We start from the raw sequence: 22,998 nt of genomic DNA, 5'->3' as shown, positions 1-22,998 counted from the left end.
ATCCCATGGCCAACTTTCCAATGGCTTCATCTTATTATCTGCCCAGAGATTTAGGCAAGATGTCAGCATGTCACACAGTAGCACATTATCATGTTGTAATGTTTACTATATTTACCACATTTTAAATTTGCACTAAGTTTTATAGCAATAGCATCAGTCATAAGTGAGGCAACAAGAGGGAGCAATACTCTTGATCTGATTATCAGTAGTGATTCTTCATGCATTACGAATCTGCAGATAAATGAACCACTAGGTGGCAGTGATCAAAGTGTGTTGAAGTGGGATTTACTCAAGGAGGTAACTACCATCAGAGGTAAAGGGAAGGGTTTTTGTTTTCGTAAAGGCGACTATGATGGTCTGAGACAGTATTTAAATTCTATACAGTGGGACCAACTGATGATGTTTCCAACAGCAAACTCAAAATGGGAAGCATTCAAGGAACTAATCTTGGAAGCTACCAGGCTTTACATACCAACCAAGAAATATTGTGCAGGGTTTAGGCCTAAATGGTTGTCAGATGAACTAATAAGACATGTGGCAGAGAAGAAAAATGCATGGAATACATACAAATTAATGGGCGACATGGAAGCCTATAATAGATATAAGTTGGTCTCTAACCAAGTCACAAAGGAGATTAGGCAGGCAAAGGCAGACTACGAAAAATCTTTGGCAAAGGATGCAAAGAAAAACAGAAAAGAGTTCTTTACCTATTTAAACTCAAGAAGGAAAGGGATGAATCAGATTGGTCCACTGGATATTGATGGTTCAACAGTTGAGGATCATGCTCAGGTGGCTAACAATCTAAACGAGTATTTTGCAACTACATTCACGCATGAATAGTTATTCAGGAAGGAGAAGGATGTAGGTAAAGTAGACATTGGCAGTGAGCTAGATGATTTTGTAATAACTGAGTGGAAAGTGGAGGAGAGATTGTTGAGGATAAACATAAAAGAGGCCCCTGGGGTGGATGGGATCTATCCAGTTATATTAAAGGAGGCAGCAAAGGAAGTAAGCAAACCCCTAGCCATAATTATGAGAGCTTCTTTGGACTCAGGGGAGGTACCCATAGACTGGAGATGTGCAAATGTAACCCCAATTCACAAAGGAGGATCAAAGGCTGACACAAGTAATTACAGACCTGTTAGTTTAACTTCTGTTCCAGGAAAATTAATGGAGGCACTGGTTAAAGAAGCACTGCAGGATCATCTAGACAAGAATTCAGTTATAGCTCAGACGCAGCATGGTTTTGTTAAGGGCGGGTCTTGCCTGACCAATTTCATCGGACAGTATAATGTAGTCACAAAAGAACTGGATGCAGGGAATAACTTTGATATTATATATTTGGATCTTAGAAAGGCTTTTGATACTGTTGCACATGGAAGACTGCTGCACAAATTGGAGCAGTGTGGCATTGGAGGCAAATTGCAGCTATGGATAAGGGGATGGTTGAGTGGCAGAAGACAGAAAGTGGTAATCAATGGACACTGCTGAACGTAGACTAATGTTATTAGTGGAGTTCCTCAGTTTTCAGTGTTGGGTCCGTTGTTGTTTTCGGTGTTTATGAATGATATTGATGATGGTATATCAAGTTTAATGTCCAAGTTTGCAGATGATACAAAGGTTGGCAGGGTTGTTAAGGACACTACTGACACTATGCTGCTGCAACAGGATCTGGAAAGGTTGAACAGATGGGCTGAGAGGTGGCAAATGAAGTTTAACATTGACAAATGTAAAGTACTACATATGGGAAACAGTAACCCCAGAGCAACGTATCAACTCTGCGGTACTACACTGACAGTGGTAGAGAATGAAAAGGACCTGGGGGTAATTGTGCAGGCAGATATGAAGTTCTCTGAGCAGTGCAGACGAGCTGCAAGAGTAGCTCATGGTGTCTTGTCAATGATATACAGGAATTTTTCTAGCAGGGATAAGGAGGTGATTATTCCCTTGTATAAGGCAATGGTTAGGCCACATCTTGAGTACTGTATACAGGTCTGGAAGCCTCATTTCAAGAAGGATGTAGAGCTGCTGGAACGGGTACAGAGAAGGGCAACAAGATTAGTGAATGGAACAAAGGGTTGCTCTTACGAAGAAAGGCTTAAGTTTTGGAAATTACAGAGTCTGGAGACTAGGCACCGGCGAGGTGATCTGATAGAGATGTATAAGGCTTTGAATGGTTTGAGCATGCTCAATGCCAATGGGATTCGTCCTCTTGCTCAGAATAATCACCTCAGAGGGTATAAATTCAAATTGAGGAAGGACGGATGTCGGATAGATGTGCGGAAATTTGCCTTTGGCCAGCGGGTGGTTGGTTGGTGGAACCGACTTCCATCATTCGTTGTTGAAGTTGATAGCCTAAACAAATTTAAGGCTCAACTGGACAGGTATTTCGAACGAACAGAGGGGGGAAATGGGAGTGGTGTGTTTTTTTTTTTTTTTTTTGGCTGATGCTGAATAAGCTTGCTTTCTTGCATCATATGCCTCTACTAATGCTAATGCTAATACAGTGATGTATATCTATGAGTGCATTACTAAACCATGTTTCAGTGGAAGAAAACGTTTTCCTGAAAACTATAACAAAAATTATTAAAACAGCATGAGTTGCATACAAATGAACAAATTCCATACATTTAAAAACACTTTCCCATGCCAGAAATAAATTATGGAACTGCAAACACAATTTCAAAAATGGACACACGACTGTTGTAAGTATAAAAATCACAAAATTTGGATGAAATCTTTATCACCGAAATTTTTCAAAGGTCATCAAAATGTCAGAGATTTCTAAAACCGAAACAAAAAAAGTTACCACACAAATAAGCAAACCACTAAAACTAGTAATAGAATTACTAAATTGATACTACTAAGGAGCACAAAAATTAGTAATGGTAAAATGTGAAAAGCTTTGGAGACATGACTTGAAATCATTGTAAATTAAGGGATGCTTCTACTACTGCTGCTCCTGCTAATACTGTCAAAAATGAAAAGAAATTATATTACCCACTGGAGAGTCCAATGCTTTAGCTATCTCTGTGGCATAGCATTGATTATATAAATTAATAAAGATTAATTATTTGAAATTAATTTAAATGAGCTTATCAAAATGCAGAAACCACACAGGAAGCAAAAAGAATCCACTGCAGTAACTGGCAAGTAAGTTAATATGTCAAAGTTAAAATAAATCATACCTTAAATTAAGTAAGATGAATAAAAAATATACATAAAAATATAAATCCCATTAAAAATTTATAGAAACCAAGTAATAAAGAACACATTAGTAGACAAGCTGTTATGGACAAATAAATCCTTTAACTGAATTTGTTCCACCACAGGATATGGAAGTGAGGTACAATGATATTTTAATCTGATACATACCCATAGGGCTTTGAATCTCCTATTACATTTTGCTGACATATACATAAACCAAACTGTCTTTTTAAAAATTAAGTACATATATTCAAAAAATTACTCTCTTTATTCACCTAGCAAAACTGTACAGAGATTACAGAAACGGGTAAGTATAATACATTCTTCTTGTATGGCTATATGTCTGCTCAAAGCCCCTGAGGAAGTAGCAGATGCATGGCCATGAGGGAGAATGTTAATTTTTGCTAATTTCTATAATTTTCTTCAGTATTCTGTAATTTTCTACAATTTTTTCCAAATGTCTCTAATCTTCTTTAAATTTTACATTAATCTTTTGTTTTAATATTTATATGTATCTATGTTATATATTTATATGTATCTATGGTATATTAGGCTATCCATACCAGGGCTAGATTTATATATAACTAGCAGGTTGGTTGGGGTCACTAACAAACCTGATGCTCCCAAGTAGTACCAAAATTAATTATAAAAAGTAATAATATATAAATAAGTTAAGTATATATAGAGAGAGAGATATATGAATGAAATCCCACGACATCACTGTCCATTGCACCACATCAAGCACATGTGAGGGCACCAAGACAGACCATTTTTGAGTGTATATGTTTCTGGCAGTTAAAACACATAATGGATCCAATACATATTTACTGTATTCAATACATACTTACTGGGCAGTGCAGGTAACCAGCTGTGATGGAATTAGGACACACTGGTGAGTTAAAAGTAAGGATGAGGTTTCTAGTAGGTGCTAGATTTTCATCCTTATGCACAAAAATTCTTTTCACAACCTGTCACTACCTGTGGCTTAAGTTCAGAACAGATTTCTTCTTCCAGCACTTCAAGAAGAACCCCAGGGGCTCACATCTGGTGAGTATGGACTTGGCACACCCAGGGTCCTCAGCTGGATGTCATCATTCTTCTCTTTATTGGTGATTCCCTTCTACTTCTGACACCCGAGATTGCCAATATGGTTCTCTTACTGTGCAGCTGCGTGTTTTTCAGCTCTATGATTTCTGCTTGAAATAATGTGTTTAAAGTATTTTCCAGCTGTTAAAAAGTGATCTTTATCTTCCTGTGAGTACACAGGAAGATAAAGATCTAAGTAGTCCACTTGTGAGAACCTTTTGTCAATGTACTGGGAATTTAGTCAGGTTGAAGCGTTTTTTTAATCTATATCCTTTGTTCCCAAACCACATTTTCACCATGTAGCTGACAACGGGGCTATAGAGAGGCTGCCTATATAAGGCGACGGCCGTGTTTCCACCTGACACCTTAACTAGGGAGATGCCCAAACTAGTGTAAGTGAACAGATACAGTGCTCCATCAAACTGTGCTCTTAGCAAACATTTTACTAAGGAAACATGTACTTTAGTGTCTCTCCCCTCTGCCATGATGTGTCCATGGAGAGATATGACTCTTTATCTGTGCACGTTACTGAAAAAAGAACTGAAATACCTGGGAGTAATACTGAACCCCTCTCTCTCCTTCAAGGCGCACCTGAAGTAAATCCAGAAGAAGGTACGGAGCTATACAGCTGTTGTCGCCAGAGTCACAAAAAGGGACTGGGGATTGAAAAGCAAGACACTCGAGCTTTTCTATAAAGCTACCTTCCTCCCGATTGCCACCCATGCCTCCGGGGCATGGTTTACTAAAGTAACCATGGCGGTAAACCACAGAATCCTAGACTCCATCCATAGAGCCATGTTGCTTGCTATAATCAGGGCCTGTAGTACAGTCAGCAGCCATGTGCTGTCTGGAACGTTACCATTGGACCTCAAAGTGGCAAAAGGAGGAATACTGTACAAACTGTCCAAGGGAAATGCCTGTGCCTTCGCTGGCATCAAGGCAGATCCCACTGTTAACCATTCAACAGAAAAGAAGAGACTCACAAATCATCTCAAGCAAACCTGGCAAACCAGATGGGAGAACTCCCCAAAGGGAGAAATCAGCAGGCGGTTCCTCTCCAACATTGTAAAACTACCCAATAGCTCCGGCATGGTTCACATTGGGACTCCATGTGACCTTCTTGCTAACGATGCATGGTGCTTTTAAGGCTAAGCTCACAGTCCTGGGCATCACAGATGGCCAGGACTGCTGCTACTTGCTGCTGCAGAGAGTTGGAGAGCTGGCACCACCTCATGAATGAGTGACAGCTCTATGGCGACCTTCACTGTCAGCTCCTTACCCAGATCACCTTCCTACCCAGAGATGGGAGACAAGAATATACTGCCTTCTCTAAGTTTGCAGAAGACTTGTACAGAAGAAGACAGGACATGAACACACAGTAAACACAAAATGGCTAGATGCTAAAATGCGTGCCACACCTAAGATGACCTATAGAACAACCAAGAAGATGGACAAAGGAATTGAACAAAGGATGAACACTGGCCTTTCCTGGCAGTCTGAGCCAAGCACTCTTGTTCCCCTTCCTCCTCTGGTGGTTTATACCACTGAAAATATGGAGGCGTCTTCCCTATAGACCCCATACTTCTACCTGTCACCCCTCAATCTTCAAACTGCACTCCCCACTCTAACTTACGACCATGTACATCAGCCCTTGGACTAAGTTAAACCTAAATCTTACCCTCTTGGCCTAGTTTCAGTGATATGACAAGCCCCACATACCTAAATCTAAATATGTCAAAATTATATTTCACCCATCCATTCGGCTTTTCTAAATTCAAGTGACACCACCCCCGCTCAACTGACAATGTTCGCACGCATGCACGCACATATTTTTTATTTTATTTGATTTTATTAATTTTCAGTTTATTTGGTCATGTAATGTTGTTAGTTTACGATTCCACCATAGTGAGATTTCACATAATTCGGAAACAGGTGCCATCGAGGAGGCGCCACTAAATTTCTTTTAATTGGCTTAATTTCTAAATTATCTTAGGAACGTTGCTTCAACACTACCCTTTTCTTCTTTACCCCTCCCCCGCTATATTTTTCTGCTATTGTTATTTTATTTGGTTGAGTTCATTTTCACTCTACTGGTTTGCCATGCTACTGGCAATAACCTATTTTAATTTAGCTTATTATACGCAACATGTAGTGGATTGTGCTTTTCTGCTGCCACTGATGTTAGCTTTTTCTATTAATTTTGTTATTTATTTTAATATATATTTCAGTAATTTTTATTTCTCTATTTAATTTTTGGATTAATTTGATCGTGTATATATATATATATATAGTGGATATGGCAAATAGTTAACAGTTATAAACGTAAGATAATTAATTATAATGGTGATACAATCAGTGAAAACCTAAACAAAGAACCTGACAAGGGAGAGAAGAGCTGATTAATGCCATCAATGTCTGGATAAAACATTACATCAGTCTTAATATCTATGAACATAATGTGAATGAGCAGGTGGTAACTAAGTGCTGTGATAGCTGTCATAGCTGTCTCTGGTCCATGGTAATAACCTGGTAGGGAAACAATGGTTATATGCAAAAATGAAACATAAATATATAAGGATAATTACTAAATCACTATGTCAAGCCAATTGTATATATATAGACATATATACTGAATATATATATATATATATATATATATATAGACATATATAAATATCCTCCATTATTTTTAATTTTTTTTTTAGGTCCTAGCCACTGAAATCGAAGGAAACATAAGTAGCGGGACCTGACAGAGTAAATCAAGATTACTGGGTGTTCCTGGTCTGCCTCCATGGGGTGAAAGTGGGACAACGTTCGGCCTCGGCAGGGGTCCAGCAGCTAAATGAACGGTACATGACACAACATTTATAGAATACCCACACACTTTTAAATCTTTGGCACTCTCAGTGAACTTTTTTTTTTTTTTTTTAGGAGCATTAGCAACTAAGGCCATATTGCTCCGGGGATATGTGGTGGTCATTTCCTGACCTTTCCGCATCCTCCATATTTGACGGTGACGGGCTCGAACCCCGGTCTAATCAAGAAGCATATGCTATGCACTGCCGCTCCTGCCCACCTGGCTACGGAGGTGCCCTCAGTGAACTGGCACACACACACACACACACACACACACACACACACACACACACACACACAGTGTAAGCAATGCGGAGATGGGAGGAACCCCTTGTCCCACTGAGCATCAACAAATTTTACACACACACACACACACCATTTTTTCTTTTCTTTTTTTTTTGGCTGGTGCAGCAAAAGCCGCAGGCTTCCTTGCATCATATGGCTAATTATAATAATAAGACCCCATTTGAAGATCCCACCATGTGATAAATTAAGCATCATGTGGGGGCTACTATAAATCAGAATTATCTCAATAGAGGTGGCTTAAAAAAGTTGTCCTCAATGCTTTATTGTTTTAATTTCTATTAAAATGTGACCAGAATGAAGCTATTTAGGTGATTGGGGGGGCCTGCTAACCTGTCCATTCCCTTCTGTATGAAGAAAGATGACATCTTTCCTCTGTGCTTTTCATCGGTGGAACAGATTAACAGGTAGGTCCTGGTATTTCTTTCATTCTCGACCTTTTTGCTGTGATGAACGTATTATCAACATGTTGGGGTCCCATAAAAAGAATTTAGGTTATTAGGATTTATAGTTGCTTTTATTTTGTTTCAGTAATCTGGCTTCCCATCTGCCATGGAGTCCAGTGGTAGGCACAATAACTGGCAAGCAATAAATGCTCTAGTACAGTGCTTCCCCAACCTTTTTCATATCAGGGCACACTTGCTGTTGTTGTTGTTGGTGTGGATGTTTATCAGCACAAGGGCAACTTTGAATTATTTATTTGATTTTAGAAATATTCATACAGTCTGGTTTGTTAAGATAAGCAAACAGCTCATCCAGATTTGCATTGTTTCCCAACAGGTCAGTTAATGATAAGGCTTCTTGCATTTGCGTCAGAGAGCGGAAAGTATGATTTTCATGTGAGATGAACTGAACAGTCTAAGAGAATATGCCAGACTCTAAGTTGTGATGAACAATGTGTGCATATAGGAGGATCATCACCCATCAGCAGGAACAAGTGGGCCAGGTGTGTGTGTGTGCCCTATGCATAGTCTTGCCAGTATTACCATTTCATGCCTGTTTCGCCTGTGGCTGGAGTTCCATAGTTAGGGTTCACGCTTAATTTCAAACAATTTATTGTTCATGTGGGTCTTCCAAATGTTTAACCACTGGTCTCTACAGATATGTCGGATATGTGTTAGTAAATATATAAAGGATACTTGGTACAATGGAGGTGCGGCACTGTTTGGATGTTTGCCTGCCTGGTCTGCTGTTTCGTTAACTACGATGCCAGCATGCCCTGGAATCCAACAGAAACTTAGAGTATGATTCCTATTCCGTAAACAATTTAGACCAAACCATATTTCTTTTACTATGGGATGTGGAGTTGAGAATAAATTACTTATTGCGGACAGTGCACTCATGGAGTCTGTATATATTGAGCTACTGGTGTTGAGATGAATATTGATTTCTCAATAGCTAGTTGGATTGCAAACAGTTCTGCAATATAGCTGCTACATTCAGTCGGGAGAGGCACACTTGCATTTTTATATCTGGTTTTATTCTTGAAATGGAACGCTTAACTCCTGATCCAGATTTCTAAATGATGATCTAGCATTAGCATTAGATGCAAGATGATGCTATATAAGCTTGCTTTTTTGCATTAACATGATGCAAGAAAGCAAGCTTATATAGTGTCGGCCAAATAAAACACACATACACACACCCTTCTCAATTCACTCATCCACCCACTCCCAATGTTTGTCTAGTTCTGCCTTGAATCTGTTTAAGCTTTCAACTTCTACAATGACAGATGGAAGTTTGTTCCAGCAATCAACCAACCACTGGCTAAAGGCAAACTTCCACACATCTATCCTACAACTGCCTTTCCTCAATTTGAATTTATGCCCTCTCAGGCGATTATCCTGAGCAAGAGGAAGCATCCATCAGCATTGAGTATGCTCAAACCATTCAAGGCTTTGTACACCTCGATCAGATCACCTCGCAGGTGCCTAGTCTCCAGACACTGTAATTTGCAAAACTTAAGCCTTTCTTCGTAAGAGCAACCCTTTGTTCCATTCGCTAATCTTGTTACCCTACTCTGTACTTGTTCCAACAGCTCTACATCCTTCTTAAATTGAAGCCTCCAGACCTGTGTACAATACTCAAGGTGTGGCCCTACCATTGCCTTATACAAGGGGATAATCAACTCCTTATCCCTGCTTGAAAAATTCCTGTATATCATTGACAAAACACCATGAGCTACTCTTGCAAACTGTCTGCACTGCTCAGAAAACTTCATATCTGCCTGAACAATTACCCACAGGTCCTTTTCACACTCTACCACTGTCAGTGTAGTACCACACAGTTGAAACATTACTCTGGGGTTACCGCTTCACATATGCAGTACTTCACATTGGTCAATGTTAAACTTCAGTTGCCACCTCTCAGCCCATCTACTCAACTTTTCTTAGATCCTGTTGCAGCAGTATACTGTCATTAGTGTCATTAACAACCCTGCTGACCTTCGTATCATCTGCAAACTTGGACATTAAGCCTGATACCATCTTCAATATCATTAATGAATACAGAAAACAACAATCGACCCATCTTCGTGGACTAATAACATTAGTCCACAAAGAGCAATGTCCATTGATTACCACTCTCTGTCTTCTCCCACTCAACCATCCCTTTATCCATAGCAGCAATTTGCCTCCAATGCCACACTGCTCCAATTTGTGCAGCAGTCTTCCATGTGCAACAGTATCAAAACCCATGCTAAGATCCAAATGTATGATATCAAAATTATTCTTTGCATCCAGTTCCTTTGTGACTATATCACAGTACCCAATCAAATTGCTCAGGCAAGACTTCCCCTTAACAAAACCATGCTGTGTCCGGGCTATAACTGAAGTCTTTTCTAAATGATCCTGCAGTGCTTCTTTAACCAGTGCCTCCATTAATTTTCCTGGAACAGAAGTTAAACTAACAGGTGTGTAATTACTCGTTGTTGCCCTTTGATCCTACTTTGTAAATTGAGATCATATTTGCACATGTCCAGTCCATGGGTACCATCCTTGAGTCCAAGGAAACTGTCATAATTATGGCTAAGGATTTGCATACTTCCTTTGCTGCCTCCTTTAATATAACTGAATAGATTCCATCCACCCCAGGTGCCTTTCTGATGTTTATCTTCAACAATTTCTCCTCCAGTTTACTCTCAGTTATTACAAGATTATCTAGCTTACTGCCGAATTTAATACACCTCTGGCATTCCCCTCCCTGAATAACTCTTCATGTGTGAATGTAGATGCAAAATACTCATTTAATTTGTTAGCCACCTAAGAAGGATTATCAACAGTTGAACCATCAATATTCAGTGGACCAATCTGATTCATCCCTTTCCTTCTATAATTTACATATGTAAAGAACTCTTTGCTGTTTTTCTTTGCATCCTTTGCCAAAGATTTCTTATATTCTGCCTTTGCCCGCTTAACCTCCGTTGTGACTTGGGTACAGACCAGCTTATATCTATTACTATTATTAGCTACATTGTGCAAGGAAGCCTGAGGCTTATGCTGCAACAACCAAAAAAAAAAAAAAAATTCCCCGAGATACCCTGAGAGAGAGAGAGAGAGAAAGAGAGAGAGAGAGAGAGAGAGAGAGAGAGAGTGAGAGTCAAAAGTAAAAGGGAATCACCAAGAAAGAAAAGAATGATGAAATCCACATCAGGACCCTGGGTGTGCCAAGCACATGCACACCAGGGGTTAAATGCTGCGCTTTATAATTCCATGTTTTCCCATGTATTGGTCAATTTGCATTCTCTCCTTGAATTTTGTTGGCTCTTTTTTTTTTTTTTTTTTTTGTTAATTCAACATTGTTCGCCTGCTTTCTTTACTAGTACAATAATTACTGTCCCAAATTTATCCTAAATTTTTTCAAATGTATGCATATTCAACGAAAAATCAATAAATTTCATTACGATTATTATCATTGGTGTCAACATTTATACAGTAATACACAAGATATGTTTAGTTTAGTTTAATAAAATATATTTAACATTTTTTATTCTTTTTAACAGTGAAAAGAAAGGGTGAAAGTGCCAAAAAACAACACATAGTATGTATATTAAGTGAGCAGGTTTAATTGTTTTGAAAACACTAAAAAACAAAATGTTTTGTATCAAAAAGCCTCCAAAAAAAGAGGGAACGAGGGTTCCTGCTTATTAGTATTAGTAGCGGCAAATGATTCAAGAAAGCAAGCTTATATAGCTTAAACAAAAAAAAAAAAAAAAAATTTCTTAACCCCCTCCATAAAACAGCTGATTTTTTTTAATTAGAGGAAAGCGATAATAGTTTCAGTATGGCAAATGAAAATTCTAGCATAGACATAAATGACAGATCGAATATGTTTTAATATACATAAATAACAGATAGAATAGGTTTTAATTTATTTAAATTTGAATACTAGACCTTCAGAGGATAAATGTCAAACTATATTATCAAAATATTTTTTGAAAATAAATTCAGTGAAGCATGTATTCATTTTCAAGATGTTATATATTCCAGTCGATAATTCTTCAAAGAGGAAAAGGGCAATAAACATTATTTAAAAAGTGAGTTTTAGAGTCAGTGAGATCTTATGCAAACCTCATCCACAATGCTGTTATTATAAAACTCAAGTTTGATGTGTGCATAAAGAACCCATATAACTATTTGATGAAATTACATATGTAAGGATGATGCTACATAAGAAAATAATGTCTACAATTATTTTAGCAAAATAATAAACTATATTATGATATAAATTAGTATACCAGCTAGCAGGTTTTCAAATGCCATGAAGCTTGTTCTTCTTTCAGTACCTAGTACTCAAAGAAGAACAAGCTTCACTTCATAATTTAGCAGTTTTAAATAAATAGCGTCATCAAACAATTCCACTATCTGTTTAAAATTGTGATACTGATAAAATGACCTGTCTCAAAACTTACTGATCTATCATATTGGTTTATAAGTGGTGCATCTCAAGCAATTTCGTGGATGCCTTCAGATGTGCCACTCAACATGCATTTTCTTTCTAGTATATTAAGATGAAATCATATACTCATAGTAGTTGCAATCCTGCGTAGCAACCAAATACATAAAAGCACAAGAAATGTCCTTTTATGTATTTGGTTAAAGTTGATTAAAGTGTAGGAAAATGGCTAAGTTTGTTTGAACCAGTTGATCTAAGATTTGTAATGAAAATAATTTTTTTAAGTTATAAGTATACACTTACACCAATAGTTTTTTAAACTATCCATAGTAATAAATTTTTTTAAAATTTAAATCCTTTGAGGCTTTCAACACCAAATATAAAGACATCACAAACAGGCCATTAAAAATATTCATCCAACTAAGTGAGTGAGAAGTTCATTTGTCAGCCAATAAAATCACCTACCAGAAGAGACTGATTAACACATAGGTTTTCCATAACACATAGTTATGGCAGAGTTTCCCCACAGACAATTTCCAAAAAGTTCATGCTTATATCCAGTCACTCATGATCATCATTAGAAAACATCTGAAAGTATATCCATCAATTATTCCTGAGTGAAAGCGAACACAAGTTCAAGAAGGATTCAGAAGCAGTTAGAGGAATCCAAGGAATGTAATGCCTTTAAAGCCAACCAGGCTAGCCGGGTGGGTAAAGTGCCTACCTGCCTGGCAATCCAAAGGTCGCAGGTTCAAATTCCGTTTCGGGCTTGGATATCATATGATGGTGCTGCACTATCCGGTTGGATCTCACGGCCACGATACACAAAGGAAACTGGTTCCTTCGTGTATTGCTCACATCATACGATAAAAAAAAAAAAAGATGCCTTTAAAAACAAGGATTAATGAGAATGACTTAACATGAAAATAAAAATTTACAGCGACTTAGTAACATAGTAACCCACATGTCACTTTAGATAATTTATTATTATTATTATTCCAAAAAGGTTCCACTACAGTTCCAGAGTGTTCCGGTAGAAAATAAGCTCAGTGCTGATTATTAACAATTAATACTTTAAAAGCTTCCTTATGGGATTAACTGTTTATATCAATTATACATACTCACACAGAATTAACAAAAGTGAAGGTATATGCTTTATACTTTCTCTAGTCAATATTCAAATCTACTACGCATGATGCAACACGTGGACAGGGCAATTCATGAACCTTTCGCATGTGGTCTTCAGCAGATTTCTTTGCTTCAAAAAGCTGTGCACACACATTACATTTAAAACGGAAGCGGCGATAGAACGTATGGACAATTTCTTCATGCCTTTTGCAATTTCTCCGCAAACCAAATGCCTGGTTGCAAAAACGGCAATGAGACAGGCCATCCCTCTTCAAGATGTTCTGGTTTGAAAGTGGCACGTTGAGGACTTGTGTCATTTGAGTCACAGGAATCAGCAATGTACGGACATCTAAAGAAGGGAGGACAGAAATTGTACTGCAGTGTTCAAAGAATGGATCTGTATAAAACTAAAAAATATATTAGTGACTAAACAACCATTCCTAAACAATGAAGCAGAAATAAGTAATAAGTAATTAGCAGAAATAAGATTGTTGCCATAAGAGCAGATTTGTTTCAAAAGATCTTAATGAAATATAGGAGAAACTCAAGACAAGACTATCAATTTCTTGAAAAATGTACAACCTGCATTTAAACTTTTTTAAAGGAACAAATATACTGTACTTTAAAAAAAAAAGTGTTTTGACATCAAATACAAAATACTTGGTCCAATCATAAAATCAAGTAGCAGCCATTTTAGATGCACAATGAAATATTAAAAAATACTTAACACAAAAAACTGCTTTATTACCCACAGATACACAAACAACAGGAAAACAATAGAAATAACTGAAGGAAAGAATGAAATGAAATTTCTATAAAAATTGGATAATGATTAAGGATAGCAATTACGATTTGGATCAGTATTCTGAGTATAATCTCATTTTTCGGTATTTTTCAATTTTCTGTACATTAGTATAGAAAATTGAAATTTTCTGTACATCAGTGTTCATTAGATTTTCTGTACAATTGAGATACTTTGAAACAATGCTGCTCCTGTGGAAACAAGATATAGAAATCATAAATTTAATTTTGAATCAGAGTTTTGTCACTTCATCTATAAAATTTTAAACCTGTTTTACATGAATTTTAATATAATATTTGAAGCTTTCAGAAGCAACCTTATTTTAAGTAATTACACCAGATTTTCAGAAATCCATTTCTTTTGTAAAAAAAGTGCCTTTCTAGATCCATTAATTTCTTTGTTTCAACTCCACTCTTTTCCTTCAAATGTGTAATTTCATCTCTACATCTGGTCTTACTCAATTACTAGTTTAAAAAGCAAGTTGTGATGAGATGCCACACAATCTTACATTTTAATCTCAGTGAAAATGCTTAACCATAAAGTTTTAAGTTTTGATATCTAATCATTCTTCATTCCTGTGTTATTTTATTTTATTTTATTTTCCAATAGTAAGGAGTGCATTCATTTTTTTAAATTGATGACTGACCAACTGAAAACTTCAGTGTTGGTAATCTATATAATTGCCCACTTGACATTGAATTTAATTGGAAAGAGAATAAAAAAAATCAATAACTTTTGATATTAATTGATCAAATTATTGTTCTTTTACTGATTTCTTCATATGACAGTAATCACTCAATATCCATCAAAAATATGTTAGGTATTTTGCTGCCTTTTATTCAGTGTCTTAACTATCAACTTTATAAAATTAGGGCAGAAAATATAACCACATGGGATCCACAGTAGTTGATTCCACCTTGAAGAATAAGTTACTGTGTCTACTCCTAATCTTTCTTTATATTTATCCCCAGGGGCTCACATCTGGGGAGTATGGGCTTGGCACACCCAGGGTCCTGAGCTGGATATCATCATTCTTCTCTTTCTTGGTGATTCCTTTCTACTCTCTCTCTCTCTCTCTCTCTCTCTCTCTCTCTCTCTCTCTCTCTCTCTCTCTCTCTCTCTCTCTCTCTCTCTCTCTCTCTCTCTCTCAGGGTAATTCAGAAATTTTGTTTTTTAGCTGGTGCAGTATAAGCCTCAGGCTTCCTTGCATCATATGGCTAATAATAATAATAATAATAATATAATAATAACAAAGTCACCTTTCATTTTTTTCCCTTCGATTTTTATAGCAGGGTGGAATCAACATTTGGTTTTATGTTTGCACACATATTTGAAGTCCTTGCCTTATTCTGGCCCACCTTGTGCAAGGTTCTGTTCTGTGCTGTTGTATTTCCAATGAGTATCAACTTTCAACTGCATTCTTTTTTATGTATATTGAAGTGAACTATAAATATAATTTCATATATGAAGTGAACTATAAAAGAACCCAAACACTCAACATGTACATTTTTTAAACCACCAAAAACTAATAATTATTAACCCTTATTCTCAAAATAAAAACTAACTTATTTGTTTTTATTTTGACAGAAGTATTAGTCACTTTATAATTTTTAGAACTTCCAAGAATTATAAAATATCCAATGCTACTTTGGCCTTTTCAAAATTATGAAAAGTAGGACTTGTTTATCTTCTTCTGTTTTTTTTTTTTTTTTTTTTGCAGCAGGATTTAAACTACCTAGTAAAAGCAAGTGTCTAATGCTCACAGCAAAACAAACTTTGCATGTGCAATGAAGTAGCCTTGGTATTATTTAATACTCTCTCTCTCAGGGGAACTCAGAAATTTTTTTTGGCTAGTGCAGCATAAGCCTCAGGCTTCCTTGCACCATATAGCTAATAATAATAATAATAATAATACAGCTATTTAAACAAACAGTTAGCTGAAAGTTAAGCTAACATTTATTTAAAAGATCAGACACTGCTATGATAGCCTATAATCAAGAATAAATAAATACAGGCAAAATATTTCCTTTTTTGTCATCATAAATGAAGGATAGGAAGAATAATCTACTGTTTCACAATAACCCCAGGGGCTCACATCTGGTGAGTATGGGCTTGGCACACACCCAGGGTCTTGAGCTGGGGTTATCATTCTTCTCTTTCCTGGTGATTCCTTTCTACTTCTCTCTCTCTCTCTCCCTCTCTCTCTCTCTCTCTCTCTCTCTCTCTCTCTGAGGGTAACTCGGAAATTTTTTTTTGGCTGGAGTAGCATAAGGCTCAGGCTTCCTTGCACCATATGGCTAATAATAATAATAATAACCAGTAGTTCCCTTTATAAATGGCAACTGCATCCTGCAAATACTTATGAGATGGCAATATATAATTTGTGTGAAGACTTTAAAATCAGCGATGCAAGTATATTCTCAAATTGATTTTTACTTCTCCTGACCATATGCATTTCATTGTGCCTTCTGAAATTATAGGAAAGAATTCTTCTTCCTGTTTTCAGCAAGCCAGAAAACCACTGACACTTGATAACTTAAAAAATAAAAAGTACAGAATATTACTGGTTGTCTTGCTGATTACCATCATTATCATACCACAGAGAATTGTAATAGTAGCACAGCCTGTTTGCACTACACAAGTAAGATCAGGATTGTATAGTGGAAGAGGAATGTGAATATGCATTAATGAAATAGATTAATAATATGACGACATAAATTGGCTATCTGAACATGAAAGATCAGAGTTAAATGGAAATAAACTTCAAGTACTAAGATGAAGGGCAAAAATACTTGTGCTGCTTTACTCAATGAAGTTAGAAGATTCTTTTTATTTGTCCAGTTATCCACCATGCATGGATTTAAGGTCAAAGCTTACTTTCATTCCTTTGTCCTGTTGCAAGATTCATCTGTCTTTAGACAAGTCTTTCAATACTATTTCCATCTATTCTAATTATATCTTACATGGATGAGGTTATTTCAAAAAATCTCAGGTAAGAGAATTCCTGATTTAAATTTCTAAATTCAATATTTTTATTTCTTAATATCCTATATATTCTATTTAATATTCTATTTTTATTTGATTTAAATTCAAAATGAGGAAATTTCCTCATTTTGAATTTAAGAGAAAATCCTCTACAAGAGAAATCACAATAAATTAGCATTTGTCCGATTTTACGAATATTAGCAAGTCCCGATTACACAAGTTGTCTGTCCAACATGTGAAGTTAGAAGATTGATTATACAGTAAGGTGTTTATTTCTAGTCAAGATTAAATATCTTTATTAGGGATTACCCTGACTGCTAATCTCTTTCAGCATAATAAGCACATAACAAATACTGCTTCCTTTGCATCCAAAACAACTGGATTTTCTTTTTAGGGTCTGTCTAATGAAGGACCCTTATAATGTCACTCGGTTGTCTGTCTGTCCATCCATCTGTCACAGCATTGTGTCTCTGGAACAACTCAACCTATTCACTTGAAATTTTGTATGACTTTGTACATCATGTGGGCCAACATAATGCCATATTGATCGTTGTTGATAAAAATTGGTCTAAGAAATGTGGAACGGGTTAATGTGGGGGGAGACAAAAATGTTGTCAACAACCTATAGCTTATTATACACTGTTGGAAAAGGCTCGATGAGTATGCTTAAAATATAATTTTAAAATATTTTTAAAATTAAAAATGGCAGCGCCAGACAGGAAAATGTTGAGTAATTTGTGCCCCCCCCCCCTATTTCCATTGCTAATTGAGCTAAAAATTTAAAAATCATATTAGCTATGCATTATTCAATGCTTATCAAGGGAAAACTGTTCCAATTAAAATATATCATTAATTTTTTGTGTTAAAATTAAAACAACAATTTTTTATTGCACTTTGATAGTGCACTTCTTTGTACTAAGTATCCTTTGTACTAAGTAAGTGTCCTTTTGGTGACAAAAAGGTTGCTAAATAGTCAGTTAATAATTTTATAAATTTATAAATTTTGTAACGAAAAGTATTTTTTAACAATTTTCAAATCTAGAATTATCCTGGCAGGGACATACTCAGAGGGCCAGTGGTGGGAAAGTGCCTGCGCAAAGTCTTGTATGGCCCTCAACACCTGCCAGTCACTTCTTCCCCAAGACTTTAATTGCTTCTCCAGGAAAAAACCAGAGTCGCTTCTCCCACCCTTGTCATTCACAACAACTGGAAAGACTCAAATAAATAACGTTTTCATTAGCTCCTCAGTTTTACACCAAGCAGGGGAACTAGAAAGTTTTTTCAGTTACCATAAAGCTCTCTGTTTGAGATACTACACTAATGACCATTCGTCACTATGAACCCGGCACTCAGTAGTTGACCGATTTATTTACTCATGGCATTACTTTTCTTTCAAACAACTACTCTCTGTACAAATCCGAAATCTGCCCTGCCAGGGAATACAGTACTGCTCCAACATCTGGGGTGGTTTCCTTCTTTCTGAAGCCTCTCCCAAGCTTCTTTACTTCATTCAAAAGAGGGAAATAAGGTTAATTAATAACCTGTCTCTTACAAACTGTTTCCACTCTCTATGTCATACACATTCAGTTTCTGCTGTGTCTTTACTATAGTTACTTCCATTGGAGTATCTACAGAAAGCCAACAAGTCAGCATCAATTCACTGCCCAACTCCTAAACTCACAGAGCCATTTTTTTCCCCCTTTCCCCATTTATTGTTTCTACTTCTGTTTTCTAGAACAGCCTTTCTCTATATGTATTTCCTCAATACAATCTACAGAAATTCAAATCCAATATTAACAAGTATCTTCTGTCTTCTCAGCCCTCAACATATGCAAGGTACTGCAAAACTATAGGCTCTATACTTAGTACCATAGAACATATGCATAGAACATAAGTAATACCTATAGTTCGGTATTACTAAGATTAGGTTTTATAAATAATAATAAAAAAATACTATGCATAAGTTAATATATCTTCTACTACACATAAGCTTTAAAAATTAAAAACATGCTTTATTAAGTGTACATTAGTAGTGTTTTTTAACTTGGGACCCACGGACTCCTGATAATTTCAGAAAGCATATTTCATATATTTTGAATTGAATTATCAAAATTGTTTAAAATATAAACAAATTTTGAAAGCAAAGTTTAACTTTAAGTAAATGAAGATGAAAGACAAATGTTGTAACCAACTAACAATGTTTCAAATTAGTGTTTACTTTGAAAAGTTTTAAGTTGGGGGTTCATATAATCGGGCATAGAGAGTGTCAGCCTGCTTGGATCTGCCATGTTTTCCAACTAAAAATGGGATATGTTGCAGACTAAAGGTTAAGCTGCAAAGCCAGAGAATTACATCATTGGAGTTAAGAGCATGTACCACTTATGTAAGTGTTTTACATTGTTAAATTTTTTTTAATCACATTTTAATTTATAGTTACATACACTCACTGGCCAAAAAATTGCACACCTTTTGTAACTGGTGTCATCAGATAATTAAACATATGGTATGCAAATTAAGTTGTCACATGATATGATTGCAAGTTAGTATCAATATTGGTAGTAGCAAATGATGCAAAAAAGCAGACTTGTACAGCATCAGAAAAAAAAAAGAGACCTTCCACATTACCTGTCCATTCCCTCAAACAGTTTGTCCAGTTCTTCCTTCAATTTATCTAAACCACCAACATTCACAACTAGAGCGTTTTTTCCAACAATCAACTACCCACTAGCTAAAGGGAAACTTCTGCACAATTATCCTGCAATCAGCCTTCCTCAATTTTAGCAGTAGTTAAAGGCAAACGAATGGGTTATAATTTCAGGATGTTGATATTTGGTTTTTAGGAACATTAGCAACTAAGGCCACATTGCTCCGGGAATATGCGGTGGTCATTCCCTTGACCTTTCCGCATCCTCCGTATTTGGTGGTGATGGGCTTGAACCCTGGTCTAATCAAGAAGCATGTGCTACGCACTGCTGCTCCTTCCCACCTGGCTACGGAGGCGCCTTTCAGGAAAGGAAATTATGACGGCCTAAGGTGCTACATGGCCTCTTAACTGGATAGATATCTCACAGAGAGCGAATACAATTCAATTATGGTATACCTTCAAAACATTAATCACAGAAGCCATGAATGTGTATATACCATTAAAAAAATACTCCATGGGGAGGATTCAAGAGTTGAATGAATAATAAAGTTGCCAGGTTTATTTGAGCAGAAAAAGACTGCACGGAAAAGATAAAGAGCAATAAAAAGTATTGAAACTTTTAACAACTACAAATTGTTCTGTAATAGTGCCACAGAAAAGGTTAGGTGGCAAAGGTAGATTATGAGAAATTGCTGGCAAGGAGAGCAAAAAGCGAGGATAAGGAATTCTTCACATATATAAATGCAAAGAAGAGGACAAACAAGATCGGACCATTACATAATGGATGTGGGATAGTATTAGATACCTCAACTGATGTTGCAGAGAACTCAACGGTTACTTTGCAACGATATTTACAGAAGAAGAACCCTTCAAGTCAAAGGGAAAGTACGGGAGTGAAGTTGAAAAATATGTAATTAATGATATTGAAATTTCACATGATTATTTAATGAAAAAACCTTTGCACCTACAAAGGCTCTTGGGGTTGATGCCATACCCTATAATTTTAAGGGATGTGGCAAGTGAACCATTCAGGCTAATTAAAACAGCATCACTAGACTCAGGAGAGATTCCATTCGACTGGAAAAGGAAAAGTGCCAATGTATCTCCAATACATAAGGGTGGTTCTAAGAGTGTAGTAGGAAATTACCGACTGGTCAATCTAACTTCAGTAGCAGAGAAAATCATGGAGGCAATAATCAAGGGTGGAATTCGGGATTTTTTGGATATAAGTGGAATTTTGAAGGATACTCAGCATGGTTTGTAAAGGGAAAATAGTATTAAACAAATCTGGTTAGCTATTTTGACAAGGTCCCTAGTTAGCTGGATTTCGGGAATAATTTCAACATAGTTAATTTGGATTTCAGCAAAGCATTTGACTCAGTCCCATATGAGTGGATATTTTATATACCGGAACAGGTTGGAAACACAGGGAAAATCCTTAGATGGATAGCAGGATGGTTTCAGGAAAGGAGGCAGAGGGTTGTGATAAATGGTTATTCCTCAGATTGGGTTAATGTACAAAGTGAGGTTTCCCCAAGGATCAGTATTGAGATCACTGTTGTTTTTAATTTTCTTAAATGACATCGATGAAGGGATAGAGGATGTGATGTCTAAATTTTCAGATAGGGCCAGCCACAAGCATGTTCAACCAGTTCTGTTAAACAGGGCCCCATGCTCAAATGGTCTAAATAATAATAAATATCTTCTGCATTCCTATCAATGAGCCCACCGCCGTCTTGATGTCTCCCATATATCGTCACTCCAAGAGTGCTTGCACAAGTCGACTTGAAAATTGCTAATAAAGAATATACTCCATTCTCCATGTATATGTTCTCCATGTTTGACATCGAACATAGGACATTATTTAAAAATGTAATTTTCATTATACTCACTTTCAATAATATCTGTATTGTTGATAACTTCTGGAGGTAAAGAAATAACAAACAGGGCCATGCAAGTAATTCTTGAACAGGACCCCCACAAATGAGGACAGCCCTGTTTGCAGATGATGTAAAGATTAGTAGAGTATTTAATGATCACCGCCAAGCAGAACTTCTTCAGAGTGACCTAAATAAACTTCAAAGATGGTCAGAAAAGTGGCAGCTATGCTTTCATCCAGCAAAGCACAAGGTCTTACACCTGGGAACAGTAACCCCAAAATAACGTATACACTTGGTAGAGTTGAACTAAAGTCAGTAGTGGAAGAAATAGACTTGGGAGTTATGCTACAGTCAAACCTGATGCTCTCTGAGAATTCTAGACAGGTTGCAAAGGAAGGCCCATGGTGATCTATCAATGGTTAATCAAACACTTGCTAGTAGAGATAAAGACATCATAATTCCATTATATAAGGAATTATGTCTTTTGTCTATTGTTAGACCACACTTAGAATACTGTGCTAAAGTATGGAGACTGCACCTAAGAAAGACATCAAGCTTCTTGAAAGGGTCAAGAGATAGGTAATTTGCCTGGTGAGATTGGAAAAAGGATGTCCTTATGAGGAAAGACTTCAAATGTGTGGGTTGCGCAGCTTGGAAACTAGGCACCTTAGAAGCAACTTGATTGAGGTGTTTAAGGCTCTGAGAGGATGAAATTTTCACAGTTATAAATTATTGTAGAACTAGGGGCCATAAATTCAAGTTATGGGGAGTGCTGTTCAGACTGGATTGCAGGAAGTTTTATTTTAGCCATTGAAGTTATAAATTACTGGAATAAGTTGCCTACATGGGTAGTAGAGGCTGACAAGTTTGGGGAAATTCAAAGGTCAGTTGGATAGTTATCTACAGGAGGAGGGAAATGCATAGGTTGTCTATTTCCCTTTATCTTAATATTTATTATATTTTTTTATTATTATTATTTAATTTATTTTGTTGGCTGATGCAGCATAACCCTTGGGCTTCCTTTCCCCATATGGCCATTACTAATACTAATTGGAATTTATGCCCCCTCAAGGCAAGAGGAAGAAAACTAAAATAATATTGACTCAAACTAGCAACTAATAAAAATAAAAAGTTTATTGAAACAAAAATAGACTATTAAAAATAAAACTAAGACAAATTAATTAAAGACATTAAAATACAAAGTTAGATTAAAG

At 36.5% G+C, this 22,998-nt stretch overlaps 2 protein-coding genes across 4 annotated transcripts in view; both read right to left on the bottom strand.

Moving 5' to 3' along the window:
* The window catches only part of LOC150075869 (uncharacterized), a 562,710-nt gene that overhangs the window by 225,811 nt on the left and 313,901 nt on the right, over positions 1-22,998 (bottom strand). The window lies entirely within an intron of this gene.
* Positions 1-22,998, bottom strand: part of LOC150075870 (uncharacterized) — a 248,473-nt gene that overhangs the window by 144,093 nt on the left and 81,382 nt on the right. The window contains exon 2 of one of the 2 annotated variants that reach the window (XM_090387078.1): positions 13,471-13,822. The exons of the other annotated variant lie outside the window; for it this stretch is intronic. Within the exon in view, the coding sequence (XP_090243204.1) occupies positions 13,512-13,822 (311 nt within the window). The 3' untranslated portion in view covers positions 13,471-13,511. The remainder of the gene's footprint in view (positions 1-13,470; positions 13,823-22,998) is intronic. 2 annotated transcript variants of the gene reach the window in all.

The sequence above is a fragment of the Mastigoproctus giganteus genome, chromosome 13 (assembly GCF_048544385.1).
Source record: "Mastigoproctus giganteus isolate SK-2022 chromosome 13, ASM4854438v1, whole genome shotgun sequence".
In the NCBI taxonomy this organism is placed as follows: domain Eukaryota; kingdom Metazoa; phylum Arthropoda; class Arachnida; order Uropygi; family Thelyphonidae; genus Mastigoproctus; species Mastigoproctus giganteus.
This window is presented reverse-complemented; position numbering and strand designations above follow the sequence as displayed.